The following is an 18738-nucleotide window of genomic DNA, read 5'->3' as shown; positions in this document are numbered from 1 at the left end:
AACAGCCGATGACACGCACTCAGTTTGGTTTGGATAAACAAAACAGAAGCAATAACCAGGAGCTTAAGAAACTACATGGAGACTTCCAGCCAAGATGGAGGCGTAGGTAGATACAGTTGGCCTCCTCGCACAACCCAAAGAAGGACAACAACAAATTAAAAAACAAAAAACAGCCAGAACTGCCAGAAAATTGAACCGTATGGAAGTCTGACAACCAAGGAGTTAAAGTAGAAACACTCACCCATACTGGTAGGAGGGGTGGAGATGGGCAGCTGGACAGAGAGGACTCACGACAAGGTGGCGGTTGGAGGACAGGGCGATCCCACATTCACACGTGGATAAACTGGGGAGTGAGACAGACTGCACAACCCAGGGCCCCAGTGGAGGGAAATAAAGTTACAAACCTCTGATTGAAAACACCTGTGGGGGTTGAGGCGGCAGCAGGAGAAACTCCTAGTTGGAGAGATCCACAGGGTTGTAGAATCAGCACCAGAAGGGCCCAATTTGCTTGTGGGTAGCGGTGAAAGTGACTGAAAACCGGCCAAGAATGGAGCAGACCACACTGTTCCCTCTCGGACCCCTCCCCCACATGCAGCGTCATAACACAGCGACCTGGGCTGCCCCGCCCTGGTGAACACCTAAGGCTCCGCCCCTCACTACGTAACTGGCACACTGAGACCAAAAAAAAAAAAAAGGTCCAAATAGGTCCAAATGAAAGAATAGAGCAAAGCCCCAGAAATAGTACAACTAAGCGACAAAGAAATGGCCAGCCTATCAGATGCACAGTTCAAAACCCTGGTGATCAGGATGCTCACAGAATTGGTTGAATATGTTAGTAAATTAGATGAAAAAATGAAGGCTATGCTAAGTGAAATAAAGAAAAATGTACAGGAAACCAACAGTGATGGGAAGGAAACTGGGACTCAAATCAATGGTTTGGAGCAGAAGGAAGAAAGAAACATTCAACCAGAACAGAATGAAGAAATAAGAATTCAAAAAAATGAGAAGAGGCTTAGGAACCATCAGGACATCTTTAACTATTCCAACATCTGAATCATAGGGGTACCAGAAGGAGAAGAGAAAGAGCAAGAAACTGAAAACTTATTTGAACAAATAATGAAGGAGAACTTCCCCAGTCTGGTGAAGGAACTAGACTTCCAGGAAATCCAGGAAGCTCAGAGAGTCCCAAAGAAGCTGGACACAAGGAGGAACACACCAAGGCACATCATAATTATATTAGCCAATAATCTTAAAAGCAGCAAGAGAAAAGGAGACAGTTACCTACAAAGGAATTTCCATGAAACTCTGAGTTGATTTCTCAAAAGAAATCTTGCAAGCAGGAAGGGGCTGAAAAGAAGTATTCCAAGTCATGAAAGGCAAGAACGAATATCCAAGATGACTCTATCCAGCAAAGTTATAATTTAGAATGGAAGAGCAGATAAAGTGCTTCCCAGATAAGGTCAAGTTAAAGACCTTTATTATATGAAATGTTAAAGGGACTTATCTAAGAAAAAGAAGATAAAAAATATGAACAGTAAAATGATGACAAACTCACACTTATTAACAACTGAACCTAAAACAAAATAAAAAACAAACTAAGCAAACAACTAGAACAGGAACAGAACAACAGAAATGGAGATCACATGGAGGGTTATCAGCGGGGAAGTAGGAGGGGAAGAGAGGGAGGACAGGTACAGGGAATAAACAGCATAACTGGTAGCTACAAAATAGACAGGGGGAGGTTAAGAATAGTATAGGAAATGTAGAAGCCAGAGAATTTATATGTATGACACATGGACATGAACTAAAGGGGGGAAATGTGGGTGGGAAGGGGTGTGCAGAGTGGAGGGGAATAAAGGGGGGAAATGGGACAACTGTAACAGCATAATCAATAAAATTATTTAAAAATTAAAAAAATATGTGGAAATAGTAATGTCTATGAGGACAATGATGACCAGAGAGTGGACTAAAAATTGACTAGAAGGAAGAAAACTCCAGAGGCCTTATGTCTGTGAGACGGTCATGTTCACAACAGATGACTGTGACTTTTAGATCAGATTCTTTTGAACTTTGTTTTAGGACTGTTTAAAGTGAGTTTGATTACAATCAAATTTGTAATCAGAATCCGGGCCTGTAAAGTTTACTGATGTCAATTCATATCGAACGTCATTGATTGCTCTGCTCTAGACATCAAAACTCTAGAGTTGGGGGTCATTTTGCATTGTACGTCGCCCTGAAATGCCCGTGCGAGGACGCCACTCTAATCTGTGACTCGCACTTCGCGAAAGGAACGGAAGTGCCCTGGAGGAGCCCTCACTGTGAGCTTCCGTAGACCGTGTCCTGTGTTAACTTTATTAAAACAATGTGGAAGAGTGAGCTCCTGAAATGAAAAGTCCGATGGAGAGTGAATGACCAGGGTAGGAACGGCGTGACTTCATATATTGCCCATTCTCTTTCTCTTCCCCGCGCTGCACCCAGTTAGTCCGAAAACCACCTACTGGCACCTTCAAGCTCTGCCCAGGGCCTCACTAGCCCTCACTTCCACCAGGGGGATCCTTCAGGTCCAGGTGCCTCTTCACTCAGCTGGACCATAAGAGCCTGCTCACTGGCCTTCGCCCCCCCCCCCCCACCCCCAGCTCAGCATGCAGATGCTGTCCCTTCTCTCCTCTGATCCAAATCCTCCAGTGCCTCCCACACCCTCTCCGAGGAAAAGCCTCAGTCCTTCGGGTGTCCTGGGAGGCCCTAACCAGCCCTTCCCTCAGCTGCCTTAACTTACCTCCTGCCAAGTTTTCATCACTGCTTCTTTTAGTCAGCTCCCCCGTGTCTAGAGCAGTGTTGGGGACACATAGATACACAGCAAGTGTCCGTTGGATGAGCAAGTGAGCAGCAACAAACCTAGAAGTGCTTCAGGAAGTCACTTGCGCTTAGTGCGGCGACGGCCCCCTTGGGAGGCAGATCGCAGGTAAAGGTAAATCCTGATCCTCATCTTCCTCAGGATGGGAGAGTGTACTGGTCTGTACTCACTGGCTGCATGAGACAGAAACCCCCCCCCCTACCGGAGCCAAATGGAACTTTCATCCCTGAGAACCCAGGTGCAGGAAGCGCGGCTGGAGCTGGGCAGAGACCCTCGGTCCCTGTTTGAGTGTGTCTTCCACGGGCTGGCCTCGCTCTCTCTGGGTGGTGCCGCTCCGCGCTTCAGCCGGAACCGGGCCCCTCTTGGCTGCTGTATCAGTTTCCTGTGGCTGCTCTCACGATGGCCAGTTGCGGGTGTAAAACCGTAGGAATTTATTCTCTCACAGTTCTGAAGGCCAAAACCTCAAAATTAGTTCCACTGGGCTGAAGTCGACGTGCTGGCAGGACTGCGCTCCCTCCACAGGCTCCAGGAAAGAGCCTCTTCGCTCCTCAGCTCCTCCAGCTTCTCGTGCTTGTGGCTGCGCCAGCCATTCCCACCCCTGTCTTCTGAGTACATCTCCTCCTCCTCCTCCCCCTTAGAGGGATGTAGGTGATGGTGTTTAGACCTGCCAGAAGATGCAGGGTAATCTCTCCATCTCAAGATTCTTAACTTAATCATATCAGCAAGGACTTCCCCCCTCATATATGGCAACATTAGGGTTCCGGGGACCAGGACATGCATCTTTTGGGGGGCCATATTTTGGCCTACCACAGCCACCATCCACCCACACCCATGACTGGGAGAAAGAAGAGGCTTCCCACCAGCTGCAGTTACAAAAGTCCTGACTCTGAATCGCCAGACTCGGGCCACTGGGGATCCTTGGACCAATTGCTGGGGTGGGGGTGGGGGCGAAGGGTGTTTGGGAGGCACACTAGAGCCACTTGGTGGGATTGGGGGGCAGGACTACTATTCTGGAAAGAAGGGCAGGGTGGGGAGGATGCTGGGCAGCCAAAAGCCATAGTTCCATAAATGGCATGTGGGCACGCACAGAAGGGAGTGATGTAAGAAGGTGTGTATTTAAACACTGACTCGCTTGCAAACTCCAAGGGCTGCTCACTGAGCTTACCAGATGATTGAAGAAGAACCCCCACTGGGACCCAGGAGAGAGTTTCTGAAAAGGAAGGCTGCCGGGCCATACCTTTTACCTTTTGTGGATGCTGTTGGGCAAGAGGCCCCAGCCCCAGCTAGGGCTTACTGGCATGGATATGCTGTTGTTTTGTTTCAGAAAAGAGATGCTGCATTTCTGTTTCATCGCCTACAGTCTATTTCCTCTCTACAAAATGATACAAATCTGCTCAGGTTTTTTAGGTTGTCAGCTTCAGCCGAATAAATTTGCGAGGACAAGCTGGGCGGATCAGAGCACTCGGCTCCTAGCTCCTCGGCCCTCCTGGCGCAGGCGTCCAGGTCGCCTCCAGGGGCGCTCCAGTCCGGGTGGACGTGCCGGAGGCTTCCCAGGCCGGGAGCTGACCGCTAACATGCGGGATTCCGGAATAGGGAACCCCTAGGCAGTGTTAGCATTGTAGGAATTGGAGGAAGCAAGGCCGGTCAAGTCCTTGGCAGGGACTCCTGGTGTGCTTAGTTAGGGATGGCTGCCTTTCAACCTGGTTGGTGCGCTCCACCGATGAGACAGCAGAAGCCCCAGGGTCTCGGCACAGTAAACCCCTCTCCTGGGTGCACGGGGTGTGGGGAAGACCGGCCGGGGTGAGCCGAAGAAAAGACCGCGAAGTGCGGATGGACCTGAGGGGGCCTGGCCCCTGCCCCTGAAGTTGAAACCAGAGATATTTAAAGGTGACATGGGGCATTCGTTGGCTTGGCAGCGACTGGACGCCTGGAGCCATTTTCCGAGCCAGAAAACGAGAGACGTTAGACAGTGGGAGGAACTTTCCCAGGCACTTGGTCCCGCACGTCAATCACCGAATTTTCAGAAACACCAAGCGGGGTTCCGGGGCGATCGGCACCCCGAGCCCGGGCCGCGTTCCCAGCCACCCCCGCCGCCCCACCGCCCCGCTGCCGGCAGGGGGCGCCCGCGCGCGGCTAAAAGGCGCGGCCGGTGGCGGGCTGCCTCAGTGCGGAGCTCAGCGGCTGGTACGCGGGCAGGGAGAGATCCGCGCGGGGCCGGGGCGCGGTGGGCAGAGCGCAGGGCGCACGCACCGACACGGACGGCGGGGACCCGACGGCGGCGCCTCAGCACTCCCGACTCAGGCCCAGCCCCCAGCCCCCCAGCCCAGCCCGCCGCGCACCTCGGGGTCCCGATGGCGCCCGAGGCCAGGGCGCCCCCACGCGCGCGGCGCCTGCTGCCTTGGGCGGCGCTGCTGCTCCTGGCAGCGCTGCTGCCCGTCGTCTCCTCCGCGGGGGCTCCAGGTACGCGCAGCCCGGGCTGGGCTGCCCGGCTCTCCGCGCCTCCTCACCACTTCTCTGTCCGCCTCCATGCACACCCACCCCGTCTGTCGCTCCGGGGACCGCCGCCCCGCTCTGTGCTGGCTGCGTGTCGTGTCACTAACCTGTGCGTCCTCATCGCTCGCGAGTCAGGGCGCCGAGGGGCGGCCGAGGGCGCGGAGCCTGGGCGCTCGGAGCCCGGCGCGCTGGAGGAGGGAGCAGGGACACCGTCTGAGCCAGGGGGGCTCAGTCCGCTAGGTTTCAACTTTGACGGCGAACGCCCGGGCGTCGGGAGACTTGGGCCGTCCAACTTCCCGGGGAGATTCAGGCAACGGTGGGGTCGGGGAGAAAAGCGACCTCTTGGCGCTGCGGCGCGAGGTGGGGTGCTGCTTTCCCTCGCCCAGAATTTCCCCGCGACATCCTTCTCCCCTCCAGTTCACCTGCCCGGAGGCTGGGATGCCTGTAGGTGGCAGACAGGTGGGACGGTTCCAGAAGCGCGTGGTGGCGGGGGCCGGGGGGAGGTCGGTACGGCAGCGTCCGAGGGAAGCCTCTCTCATGTGGAGGCCGCGCATTCCGGTGGGGACTTGGGAGCTGCGAGATGACATTTGTCCTGAGCGGAGGGAGAGGGAATTGAGAGATGGTCGTTTGGGGAGTAGCTCACCCTCCCCTCCAAGGCTGGGGCTGGACGTCTTTGGGGGCCGAAATGTGAATGACATTTTTCAGAAAATGCCAGCGCGCTGTTGTCAGATTTCTTGTACCAGACAAGTTGGTGGGTGTTTCTCTTTTTTAAACCCCCTGAGCCTCTGGTGGCCCTTGTTCCCACTTCCTGGGCAGGCATTCTCACACTTGAAACTGTGTGGCTTTTATTCATGTCATCGGTTTGCAGGAATCCAAGAAGTTGACTTTTTGTCAGTGCAGTTCCCTCCCAGATGAGTTATAAAAATTCAGATGTGAGTCCAATGAGGGCCATTTTTTCTGTATCTCTGTTGCCCTCTGACTACAAGGGAAAGGGGGAGCCAGGGGTCGCATCACCTTGTGGCTCTTTTTGTGGGCACCTCAGGCGCAGTCTTGCTTCAGGGTCACACCAGGTGCTGGGATGCCAAACGCCCCCCCCCCATACAAGACAGTATTAATTGCAGGTTTTGTTTTCCTCTCTGTTAGCAATCTCCAGGAAAGCCGCCACTGAGCATTTTGTACAGTATTTAACAAGAATAAAACTATTTTAAAGCCTTTTGACTTCCCCACCTACAACTCATGGCGGGGTTTTTTTCCCCCTAAATTAAAATTTTCTGAATGTTAAAAACAGTTTTGTTTTAGAAGACAGACTGGAATGGGACCCAGGCCAGACTGGCTTCATGGTGCTTGCCACTTAATTCCTGTTAGCTTCCCCTGCCACCTGCCTCGGGGTCCCCGCGAGCTGTCTGAAGCTGGGGTTGCCTGCGGCACCTCCTCTGATCTGCTGCGCTGCGCTCCTGAGCCCCGAAATGCTGGCGCTGGAACTCCCGCGGGCGCTTCTCTCTAGTGTGTGGGTGGGACTTGTGCAGTGGAATGATGACCGGGCTAGAAATGGACAAAAGAGGACCACCACATTTCGAAATGGATATTTACTGCACTTAAGTGAAATAGGAGGGAGACACGGACGGAACCTGCAGAGAGCTCCCAGGCTGCGAAGCAGATGCTGGGGCGCCTGATTTATTTCATCTGCTCCTCCAGAAGGCTTCCCCTCTGTGCTCCGGGTCTGACGGCCAGGCCCGGGCAGCCTCTCTGGCTGCAGTCCCGCCTGCGCCCAGCAGGCGGCTGGAGTCAGCCCCCACCCCCACCCCCACTTGCCGCCCAGACCCTTGGGGCCAGAATCCCTGTAAGGAAATCACGGAGAGCCACATTAATAGTGGCAGATCACCACTTGCTCAGAGGGATTTTCCTTAAAATAGAGGTGATTCACAGGGCATGGTGAAGATCTAAATAAACCCTTCAGCTTGGTCAATTAAAACATGAAACAAAATAAGCAAATGACACCCCCCCCTCCGTGCCCACCCCTCCATGATGGAGACATTTTTCTGAGAACACTGGACCAAGAGAAAGGGCAGCTTCCTTTCAGTGTAGCAGCCCTTCAGGACCTCCTGTGGCCCAGCCTGCCTCCAGCTCTGCCGTGCTTCCCTCCTACTCCTTTTCTCTTTGAGAGCAGGGTGTGAACTTGCCCTTGCCTTGTGCGGTAGGCACTGGAGCCCACCCAGATGAAAGAACGGTTCGATCCATCAGCTGAGTATGCAGCTCTTTACTGTGGCATGACAGGTTGTCACAGAATTGCAGAGACGACGTGTCCCTGGAAAGACACCACCAGACAGTTCCAGAGCATTATTAGTATGGCTGTTTCTCATAGTGCCTTAAAACCAAACAACTTTGTTATCTTATAGTTCAGGAGGTCAAAGATCGAAATGGGGCCAGTGGGCTGCAATCGGGCCGTGTTCCTTCCACAGCCTCTAGGGGAGAATCCAGCCTCAGCCTTTCCTGCTTCTAGAGGGGCCCGTGTCCCCCCGCCACACACACTCATGGCCCCTATCGGGGATCCTCCTCCTCTGGGCACCCAGCACCTTCTCCGACTCTGACCTTCATGTCTGCTTTCTTCATGGACCGGGACCCCTGTGATTACACTGGACCCACGGGGGATCTCTCTGTCCCCAGACCCTTAATGTAAACACAGCTGCAGAGCCCCTCCCCTTTTTGCTACGGGATGTCACATACTCTCAGGTCACAGAGATTAGGACGCGTGCATCGTGGGGGTTCATTATTCTGCAGGGTGAGGGCGGGTTTCAGGGGGAAGCCCCATTTCCCTTTGCTGGTCAGGGATCGGACTTCTTTTCACTATTTCTTATGGAATTTGGGGGTTTCTTGAAGTACAATTAAACCTCTTTTCAGGAGCTTTTATTTTTAGTTAGAAAATATAGAGGTAAGTGTTTTAAAGGTGTAAAAATCAAGGAGATAGAAGACTATATACGCCTTCACCTGTTCATCTATAGATGTTTTTGTCCGGATAGATCAGAAAATGAAACCTTGGATTCCTTTGAGGGTAGCTGGGGGTGGGGTAGCGGAAGGCAAATTGTTTCATTGTTTCCCTTATCGGTTTGGTAGCCACACGCTATGGCATTTGGAATTAGGGAGGTATCCGTTATACATATGAGCAAACACCCTCTCTTCCTTCCTTCTAGAGGTTACCCTTGTCTTACAAAGGGTATGAATTAATTCAATTTTGGGGAATTGTGTTATTACTATCTAATTAAGAAAAATTCTTCAGTATGGAGCAGATGGTTAACATTTAGCAATTGTGACTATGGACGTTTTGTGCCGCTGAGTATTAGGTGATGATGTCACGTGGAGGACAGATTTTTCTCCCAGATTTTCTCCCAGTTCCTTCTTTTTCCGCTCTGGCCCCGGCTGGCGACGGCGCTTGCGCCCCGCGGCCCTTAGAGGGCGCTCCTGGCCTTCCGGCGGCATTGCCACCGCGGGCGGAGCACAGGAGCTGAAAGAATTAGGACATTCACTTATCTGCGTTGATTTCCCCTTACCGTTTGTCTTTTTTTTTTTCCCTTCCCCAACTTTGCTACTTGTTAGTAATTTTCAACTGACCGCTGGTGAGAAAGAATCCTAAGCCTAAACCTAAAGCTGCGTCAGCAGCCCTTTAGCAGATCCTGCCAAAGCTGCAACAGCTGTGGGACCCTGGAGGGACAAGGGACACCCAAGGGGGCGGGGGTGGGGCGGGGCAACTGCTTCCTGAGAGCTGGTTATCAGTGTTGAGTGAGTTTCCATCAATCGGTCCAAGTAGCCCCCTCCCCCCCCCCCCCATGGATTTTGTTCCGTAACAGGGAGAGGGAGGCAAACTCTAAGGCGGTTTGTGAGTGCAGCGGAATCCCGGGGGGCTGTTCACGTTGCCGCCTCGCGTCCCTGCTGTGGCTCTTGTGTGTGTGGGCAGAGTGATTAAATTATAACCCCGTCATGATCTATAAAGTACCGGCCACTTAATTCTATTTTTATTTTTATGAGTTCTCAGGTGCGCGTTTTAATGTCTTTTTAATAACAACCAGCGGTGGAAAGAGCCACAGAGCTTTCCATTTCCCTGCAGGTCACTCACTGAGTTTTCACAGCGACTTGTGAAGCTGGTAGCGTTCTGGGTTCCCAGGGGCTGTGGAGGGCGGGGTGGGGCTGTCAGTCATCGCGCACAGGGTCCTGGACCCAAACCCCACGCTCCTGCAGACGCTCCGGGCTCGGGTGGGCTCCCATTGGCTTGGGCGTGGCCTGTCTTTCCCGGCTTTTCCTTCTTTAGGGTGGGGTGCGGGGCACCGCCACCCCGGATTTGCTCTGGACGCCCTTCTACTCCGCGCGCCCCTCCCATCGCCGCTGGCTGCGGGCCTGGCACGGTTGTATCCCACCCAGAAGCGTGTTCATCTCGAGTGGGGCTTGACTTGGGGCGAAGCGGCCGTCGACCCTACTCTCCCTGTTGTACAGTGTATTTGGCATTTGGATATAAGCAAGGTCCTCGCAGGGGGAAGTGCCCTTTGCTTAGTGGGTCCAGGGACAACGGCCCTCGGGCAGCGGCCTGGGTGCAGTTCGAGACTTCGGTCCGTCGCCGTTTCGTACAGGGGATCCCGGTGAATGTTCGACCCCATCATGGAATTCCCAACTCCGAGCCTGTCAGCCTTGCATTTGAACCAGAAGGCTCCCCGAATTCAAGTTGTTTAGGGCAGACCACCTAAATCAGGGGCAGGGGGTGGGGGGGTACAGACAGTGTGGCATCTGTGAGGACAGTCCCAGGTTGGGGCGGGGAGGGGCGGGGGGCGGGAATCAGACCGGAAGGTCCAGGACAGCCATCCTTGAACTGGACTTTGACAGCGGAAGGCAAGGAAGGGCAGTGCTCCCCCGACCATGCTGCGTGCGCAGCAGCCAGAATCCGCGGGACCGGTTTGAGGAATCGCGTGCTCCGCTTGGCTCCCACGGAGTGGCCCCCCTGGGGTAGCACTGACATTTGGGGTTGGGGGGTCAGCAGCAGCCAGCGGGGGAAGGTCCTGGAGTTTGACCACAATCCAAAGCAACCGTGGCCACAGAAGGAGTGTCCGCAGTGTGGCCCACCACGGCGCTAGCGTCAGGCGGGTCTGGAGCAGATGACGCCTCCGCACCTTGCGCTTGGGGGTTCTTTTCTATCCGCTTGCTTATTTGGGGTCGGCGGGTTCTTCATTAGAATATAGACTAAGCTGACTGTCTTCACCTGCAGTCCTGTCTGAAATGGCTCCTATGTTCTAGCAAAACCCCAGTTTGGAATGGGTTCCAGGGGGCCGGGTCTCACAGGCTCACACGTGGGCAGATTGGCAGACTTCAGGGTTCCAGAAACAGTTCAGTAAAAGGCTTCAGGGCCTGTGGACAGAATGCAGTGTGGTTTCTAAGGGGAAAATCTCTGTGCAAGTAATTTCAGGAGTCACTGAAACTCCAAGTGGTAAGTTGCTTGGATTAAAGAGGAAATCAGTGGATATAATTAATGGAAATTTTTAGTCTAGATAGTGACGGTCCCCCTTGAAGGCCAGCTAAAAGTTCGGCTCAGGTTCAAAAGACATTTTGTCCAGGATGGATGACCGACTGATCAGAAGCTGCAGACCAGACCGGGGTGAGCCGTGCTGCTCTTGGGGGAGGTGGGCGGTGAGTCCCCTGTGCACCTGGGCTAGTCAGCATCCTAGTCCACAACGTGACCAGCGCGGTATCCCTGGCTCCCAATCTGAGATGACACCAAGTTGGCCTGGAGAGGAATCCCACTGACCTGTGGCCAGAACCCCAGGCCCGGCAGGGAGAAGAGGCCAGAGACCACAGTCAGGTGTAGCCTTCTAGGAGTGCAGGAGAAGCGGCCTCCTCCAGGTGAGGCGTGGGCAGCAGGGCAGGAGGGTACCCGTGAGCTGCATTCTGAAGGACCGGGCAGAGCTGCTGGTGACAACGGGCGGGTCCTCTGGGGTGACAGGGGGAAGCGGCCTGGAGGCACAGTGTTGTGAGGACAGCACCGCCTCATCCTCGCATGTTTTATGGAATGTGTTCGGCCTGTCTGGCTGGCAACGTGCAGCTGTGGGTTGTCCACTGATGCCCCCACGCAGAGGGGGTTCATGGGTGCATGCCTTTCACAGAAGCCGGTGGTTTGCCGTGTTAACTGCAGTTCGGTGGCCAAGGATGCTTGATGGGACTGCTTGTCGGGCATCTCCTGCAGTGTGATCATTTCTCCCAGGCCCAGGGGTCAGGGCTTTTAATGTCCTCAAAGGTGTCAAAGACTATTTTAAAAAAGGTTTTAAAAGTTTTTATTTTGAAACGGACAGAGACTCACATGCAACTGTAAGACAAAACACAGAGACCCCGCGTGCCTTCCACTGGCTCCTCCCCAAGCCAATGTCGTCCCTAACGGTGGTGCAGTCCTCAGCCCAGCCAGGAAGCACACGCCGGTACAGTCCATCCTGCGTGTGGGTGTTTGCGCGACTTTGTCCTGTGTGCAGATCGTGTGGCCACACAGTCAGGACACCAGCTTCCGGCAGAGGGTCCCTCTCCTTCCTCTCCACCGCAGCCCGTGGCATCGGTGACCCTGTTCTCCATCTCCATGGTTTCGTCACTTCACAAAGGCCATGTAAATATAATTGTACAGTGTGTAACTTTTCGAGATTGGTAGAAGCCTATTTTTAAAGAGTATTTATTTTTGCCCCCTCTGCCGGAAGTCACGACAGTTGGTTGGCACATCATTTTGCATGTACTGGGGTATCATGGTTCAGGATCCGGCAGCAGGGAAGTCCTGCTGCTGCCTGGGTCTGAGCCCCCTCACCAGGATTATGGCAGGGACCTCCTTACCGGTCTCCCCGCTTCTGCCCTCTCCCCTCCACTCCGTTCTCAAACCAGCAGCCATGGGCATTCTCGTCATGCACGAAGTCACAGAACCTTCCAGATGCTCCCCATCTCTCTCAGATACAAACCTAATTTTCAGGGCTGCCCATGGTCGTCTTCAGCACCACTCTCAGCTCCAGCCCCCGGCCTCCTTGCTGGCTCTCTACTGTGCCAACTCCTTCCAGCCCCAGGGCCTTTGCACTCACTGTTCCCTCTGCCGGAACAAGTTTCCATAAACCTTTATCTGTGGGCTGGCCCCTCACTGGCTTCGGGTGATTTCTGCAGCATCATCTTCTCATTTAACGGTGTCCTGCACCTGTCCTCGGCTCGTCTCATTCTGGCTTCATCCATCACACCTGAGAGTCCAGTTGTACTTGACAACTGCCGCCTTCCTCTGCTGGAATGGAACCTCCGTGAGGGCAGGGCATTTTGTGGGTTTTGTTCACTGAAGTCTCCTGGTGCCCACCGAGCTTCCTGCCAACAGTATATGTCTAGGAAGCCTCCGCAGGATGACTGGGTGCACCTTCTCCAGTATTCATTTCATGCGATGGGCACTACGTATATTTATGTAGGTGGACGTGATACCAGCAGGCCATGTGGGGGTGACGAGTGTGGGACAGTCCCCTGCATCCCTGTCACCCTCACCTTGTGGGGTCAGCATGTGAGTTTTGAAGGGCGCTGGCTCGAGCTGGAGGTCCCATCTGCAGTGGGGGTGAAGAATTATGTTTACGCAGGTCACTAGTGTCCTGAGGCCGCTGCAGCCAAGGACTGCAAACTGGGCGATTTGAAACAGCAGACATGTATTCTCCCATAATTATGGAGGTTGGAAATCTGGAATCTGTGTGGCCGGCTCATATTTTCTCTGCAGGCTCTGGAGAAGAAACCTCCCCTGTCTCTTCTCGGCTTCTGGCGGCTGCTGGCAACCCCGCATGTCCCTCGGTTTTGGACGAGTCACTGCGATCTGTCTCCCTTGTCAGGCGGTATTCTCCTGGAGTCTTCTTTAAGGGTCCTGGTTGTACTGGATTAAAGCCAACCCCAGTCAAGCATGATGTTATCTTAACTTGGTTACACCTTCAAAAATCCTGTTTCCAAACCCCATTCCCAGGTCCTGGGCAGCATATCTTTTGAGGGGCGGACACAATGCAACCCACAATGTGTGGTATGCTGACCGACACAATTCCTCTTGAGTAGGTGAAAGAATTCGCACAGCTTCCAACACTGGGCCCAGCTGAGATGTGGGAAGACAGGAGTCACTGGGTGTATTGTGTGTGCTGAACTGGCACCGCAGGGTGCCAAAGTCCTACGCACATTCAGTGGGCTTAACTCGTGGCTCAGGCCTGGCTAGAGCCTTCATTCATAAAGTAAGTAATTAGGTAATTAACCCAGAGCTTCTGTGAGCAAGAGACAGTGTTAGACTCTGCGGCACAGGCCACAGACACTTAATAATAGAGAAGCTGGGACCAGCGTGGCAGGAAATAACGGCCTTGACTGTGGTAAGTGTAGCAGTATGGATCCTCTGGTACTTCTATTGTAGAACTTCTCCAGGCCAGTTACAGGGCTCAGCTCTGAGCGTTTTCACACTGCTGTGCAGAGAAGTACAAGATCAGCAAAAGAATTCACACAATTGTCTGAGGGCTTTACAGGGAGGACCACTTGGATATTGACTCAGTCTACATTTTTTCCTTTTCAGTAAAACTTCTTTCTTTTATGTTGATTTTATTTATTTTTTTAAAGGTTTCATTTATTTATATTTAGGCAGAGGGGAAGGGAGGAGGAAAGAGAGGGAGAGAAACATCAACATGTGGTTGTCTCTCATGTGCCCCCTACTGGGGACCTGGCCCACAACCCAGGCATGTGCCCTGACTGGGAATCGAACCAGTGACCCTCTGGTTTGCAGGCTGGCGCACAATCCACTGAGCCACACCAGCCATCGCAGATTTTTTTGTTTGTTGAGACTTCTCTGTGATGAGATGAGGCAGCCTTGTTCTCCCACCAAACGTCTGCCCTCTTTAACATTCTTACGTCGTGGGAAGCGGCCACATTCTCTTCTGCTGTAACAGATGTCCTGGCCCTACTCAGTTGTAAAGATCATTTTCTGCCCCACCCAACAGTTTCCTTCCATTATTTTCTGATTGATTGTAGAATTAAAGCATCTTCTTGTGGTTATTGACTCTGAGAGTCCAAGCAAACCACAGCCAAGGAGAAGAGAAAGCGGGGGCCGGGAGAACTAAGCTGTTTGACTTCCCTGAGACCCGAACTGACCTTCTGTCACAGCTGTGTCTGTCAGTTAGTTGGCTGGGACTCCAACGCCTGGGAGGAAGGGTCTGGGAGGCGGGACGCAGGCTTTTGTCTGAGCTGGTGGGTGTCTCCCTATAGAAGGTGAGGGCTTCGAGTGGGCTCTCTGGGGTGAGTCCATGAAGCCTGCTGATTCTCTGAGAGTGTAATGAATTTTCAGGACAGGAAGCAAGTCGGGGCCTTCCGGGGTGACGGTGGGGAGGGCAGGCTGGGCCAGGGTCACAGAGAGGGCTTGAGTGAGTGTCCTGTTCGAGTTCAGGCCCAGGAAAGCAGTGCTCCTCCTGGAACCTGGCCAGGGCCATGCTGTCGGTCGGCCGAGCTGGAGGACTGCCCTTCCCACTCCCCACCCGCACTGGTCCCTGGCAATGACTCCTGTTGTAGCGCTCAGCGGAGAGTGCCGATGCCCTCCCTCTTCTTGGCCTGTGCCAACAGACTGCTTCCCTCGGGAGATTGACGGCCATTGCCTTCCTGCTGTGTCTGTAATTAACTGGCTTGTCTTAGTAACTCTGTCACCCACCTGGGTAACACATTCACAGATGCTTACCTTCGAGGGCAAGTCACCGAACGCTCTCAAACGCAGAGTCCCCACTTCTAGAACACCCAGCAGAGTACTTAGGGTTGGGGATTCAACAGCTGACAGTTACGATAATGAGGAACTCTTTTCAATCACCTCTGGATCCCCAGCGCCCAGCTCAGAAGCTGACGTATAGTAGGTACTCACTAATTATCTGTTGTAGAAGTAAACTAAGTGGCTGGCCCTCAGTAGGTTACAACAGGTGTCCAGTCTCCTTTACTTCTCTCTCTATTTTTTTATTGCACGTGCCTCCGCTGCAAAACAAACTTCACTACATTAGGAGTGTCATGCATTCTTCCTCTTCATTAAAAGATCATTTTCCTGGGCCCGTTCATAACCACGAAGTGATTACCTGAAATGCTTAAAAAGGCGGTGTCTGTTAGGCACCTGAGCTGTCATGGGGTCCCTGGGGTGGCTGGCTTCCGGTCTCGTCTCTTTCAGGTACGCCGTTTCATACCTGCCGCGCCAGGACACTTACTTGGCCGGCCCCCTAAGGGTACTTTTCTGGGAGCTTTCTGAGTAAGACGGGTGGTGGTTTTAGCGACAGCAATGCCCGAGTGTTTAACATAGTTAGACAATGACTTTCACATTTTGGGCAAAGGAATGAATTTTGTAGGGAGTTTTTGTGGCAGGCATGTCAAGCAGTTTACAAGTAGGCTGAGTTGAGGCTGGACCAGCGAACAATGTGCCCTTAAGAAGCTATTTCTAGTTGTGAATTGAATTTGAAGAATGTGCAAAAGGTCCCACAAAAACCTGGGAAGTGCGGGGCCCTTGCAAGGTCTCTGATGCTGCTCCACAGCAGACAGAGTCCTGCGTCCCCTTTGTGTCGCAGGCATTTTCTCGTTAGGTCCCTCGTCTCCTTATTGCTGTTATAAATAACTGTATCTATGGAGTTCCTCCAAGTTCATTTCCCTAGACCATTCTGGGAAGCCCATGGCCTGGTGGGGAAACATTCTTGTTTTTTTCTCTGGAACAGTAGCTCCAGAGAAGATTTTTTTGCTTACACTGGTTCCTGAAGACAATGGTCAACAGCTTAAGACCTTAAATCCTAATGATCAAATCCTGCCAGCTCTGCTGGGGAAATTCACTCTCATTCCTGGCTGCCCCCTTGTCTGGACAGATGTGCTTACTCAAGTCCATGGCCTCCGACAAAGAAAGCACTGTCAAAATTAGGCGGCCCCAGGGTGGATGGCTTAGAAAGAACACAGGGGGAGAAATTAAAGTTAAAACAAAGCAGCTCCCACTTATGGGTCCGGAAATGATGACACCAGGTAGAGATGGATTGTGTTGCTGAGAACGAGGTGTCTGAATGACAGTGGCTAAGCCTGGAAGGGAATTGCTTATCTTACCAATAAACCTGGGAGCAGAGACCCAGGGACCCAGGGCCTTCCCATTTTCTACTCCCCCACCTAAGGTCAGGCCGTCATTCTCAGGCTTGTCCCTTCCTGTTCCGAGACGGCTGCTGCATCTCTAGGTGCTGACATCCCAGAGGGGGAAGCAGAGAGAGTATAAAAGGCCAAAGCACAGGACGGCAGATCCTGACCCCTTTGTAATGCTTCCCCATGGCAGTGGCAACAGCGTGAACTTCTACACTGATGTCATCGGCAGGCATCGATCCTGTCCTTGGCCACCCCTGGCTGCCGGGGAGGCTGAGGGTCATGAGTATCGACATCCCGGCTTCTGCTGTGGAAGAAGGCATGGGAGGAGCGGCAGTGGGGAGTGGCTCTGGGGCACCCCATCTGCAGCGTCTCCCACGCCCGTGTCTGAACTCAGTGCAAGCTGCTAAACAGTTACCAACTAGTCGGGAACTCTGGACCGGAATGGGCCTCATAAAAACTTAACTTAAAGTTTAATTGCCTCAGGAAACATCTTGAGGAAGAAGGCAGATTCATTTTAAGAGTAATGTTTGGACCTGAGAATTTGATTTTAGTTTTGCCACTTGTTAATTTGAAACAGAATTCCTCGCTGCTTCATTTTATTGTGTTTTTCCATTTGGTGGATCTTTCCCGAGTTAGGAGGTGGTAGGAGGGAAGAACGAAGATAAGGAAAGGGAGCAATGTGCCCTAAACTACGTTAACAAGTATTTGGCCTTTCTCTCATCATGTTTCCCACTAACACAAATAAACAAACAACTTAGACTCTAGGACATTCTAGGCAAGCTCTCTCTGTGAGGAGCCATGAACCCTCCAGGTAAGGAGAGAGCCTTTGCTCACCAGCGCCGCAGGATGGTGGCTGCAGTGAGGGTGCCTGGGGTGGGGGCCAGTTCCTGGGGACGAGGAGTGGCACAGAGGGAGTGCTGTGCAGGCAGCATCCGGCTTTCTTCTTGGGGGGAGTTCCCACCCATCTGCAGGAGTGCCTGGCGACCTCCGGCGATGCCAGCTGATGAGCAGCATAGCATGGGGGGAGGCAGGTGGGCGGAGCACCTCTCTCCCTGCCGCTTGGGCTTGCGCAGTCCTTGAAACGGTCCTTGAAACTGTCGGGTCAGGTGGAGAACGCTTGCGCAGAGAACGGTGACTGTCCGGAGAGACTCAAAGTGGACCCTGGCAAGCTGCACTTCAAAGTTTGAGACTGGGATGGTGCCGCTGCCTGGCTCCTCCGGGCCGATGGAGAGAAAATGCGATTCCCAGTTGTCTTCAGTGACCGCCAGTGCTCCTATAAGCCCATGGGCACGTGTGCGTGCTGATTTGGCCTTAGGGTGTGAATAAATGATGCTTTGTTGTTATCAAAATACTGGAAAATACCTGAGGGGTCAGGGGCAACCAGGGGACTCAGGTTTGGCGGAGGCCAGGGCAGACGTGAGCAGGAGGACACCCTGAGCCCAGCGGCCCAGCTGGCGCCTCTGTTCATTGAGACACGCCAAGGGCAGCCAGTAGTTGCTGCCCAGTCACACAGAGCAGCGCGGGGCATTTGGAGTCTTCTAGCTTCTTACTCTGCTGGCTTATATCCTCACTGGGTCACCAGGACAGGGCACTTCAGGTGTGGGGGCAGAATCCATTCAGTGTTGTGATGTGGGGAAATTGCATTTTGGGGAATGTGCCCCTGTGGGTAAAGTCCGGAGATCCCCGGCCGCCTCCGGTCTTCTATGGGACCGGCCATCCGCTTGGCTTGCTTCTCCTCTCTGATGGGAGGACAGCGCTCTGTGGCCATCCCGCAGTGGGGTGGCAGGTTCTGTTTGCAAAGCTCTTTCAGCTCCTTGGAGTGCTTTTTAAGTTTAAAGACTCCCCAGACCTAGATTTCGGTTTCATTTTCACCCCAGAGAACCGCGCGGAGTGCGTACAACTGTTACTGAGCCCACGTGTCCTGGGAAAGGTGGGAAGAGAAGCCAGCGTGTGACACACTCAGCCTGTGTCTGCTCAGCCCGGCCGTCCCTCCGGGTGGGAGAGGCAGTCGACCACCTGGGAATTGCACTAATATCACTCTTATTTCACAAGGTTGCAAAACGGCCTCTACTTACTTTCTTTTTCTTCTTCTTCTTCTTCTTTTTTTTTTTTGATGGAAGGGTCATAATTATTTGGCACATACGATCCCAACATCTATTTGAAAAATTGTTTAAAACGCCATCCTTTCCGCGTTTTGCCCCATGTTGCCGACCGTCTGGACGTTTCGGCATTTTGGAATATTCCTGTGCTACCTGGCGTCTCGGGGA

General features: G+C 53.1%; 1 protein-coding gene across 2 annotated transcripts in view; it reads left to right on the top strand.

Annotated features, from left to right (window-relative positions):
- The first annotated feature begins 5031 nt into the window (after positions 1 to 5031).
- FNDC1 (fibronectin type III domain containing 1) overlaps positions 5032 to 18738 on the top strand; it is a 76022-nt gene continuing 62315 nt past the window's right edge. For both annotated transcript variants that reach the window (XM_037126143.2, XM_037126142.2), the window contains exon 1: positions 5032 to 5314. In XM_037126143.2, coding sequence (XP_036982038.2) covers positions 5206 to 5314 — 109 coding nt within the window. In that variant the 5' untranslated portion in view covers positions 5032 to 5205. The remainder of the gene's footprint in view (positions 5315 to 18738) is intronic.

Source organism: Artibeus jamaicensis, unplaced genomic scaffold (assembly GCF_021234435.1).
Source record: "Artibeus jamaicensis isolate MK-2021 breed Jamaican fruit bat unplaced genomic scaffold, CSHL_Jam_final contig_497, whole genome shotgun sequence".
Taxonomy (NCBI): Eukaryota; Metazoa; Chordata; class Mammalia; order Chiroptera; family Phyllostomidae; genus Artibeus; species Artibeus jamaicensis.
The sequence above is the reverse complement of the archived record's forward strand: the minus strand, read 5'-3'. Positions and strand labels throughout refer to the sequence as shown.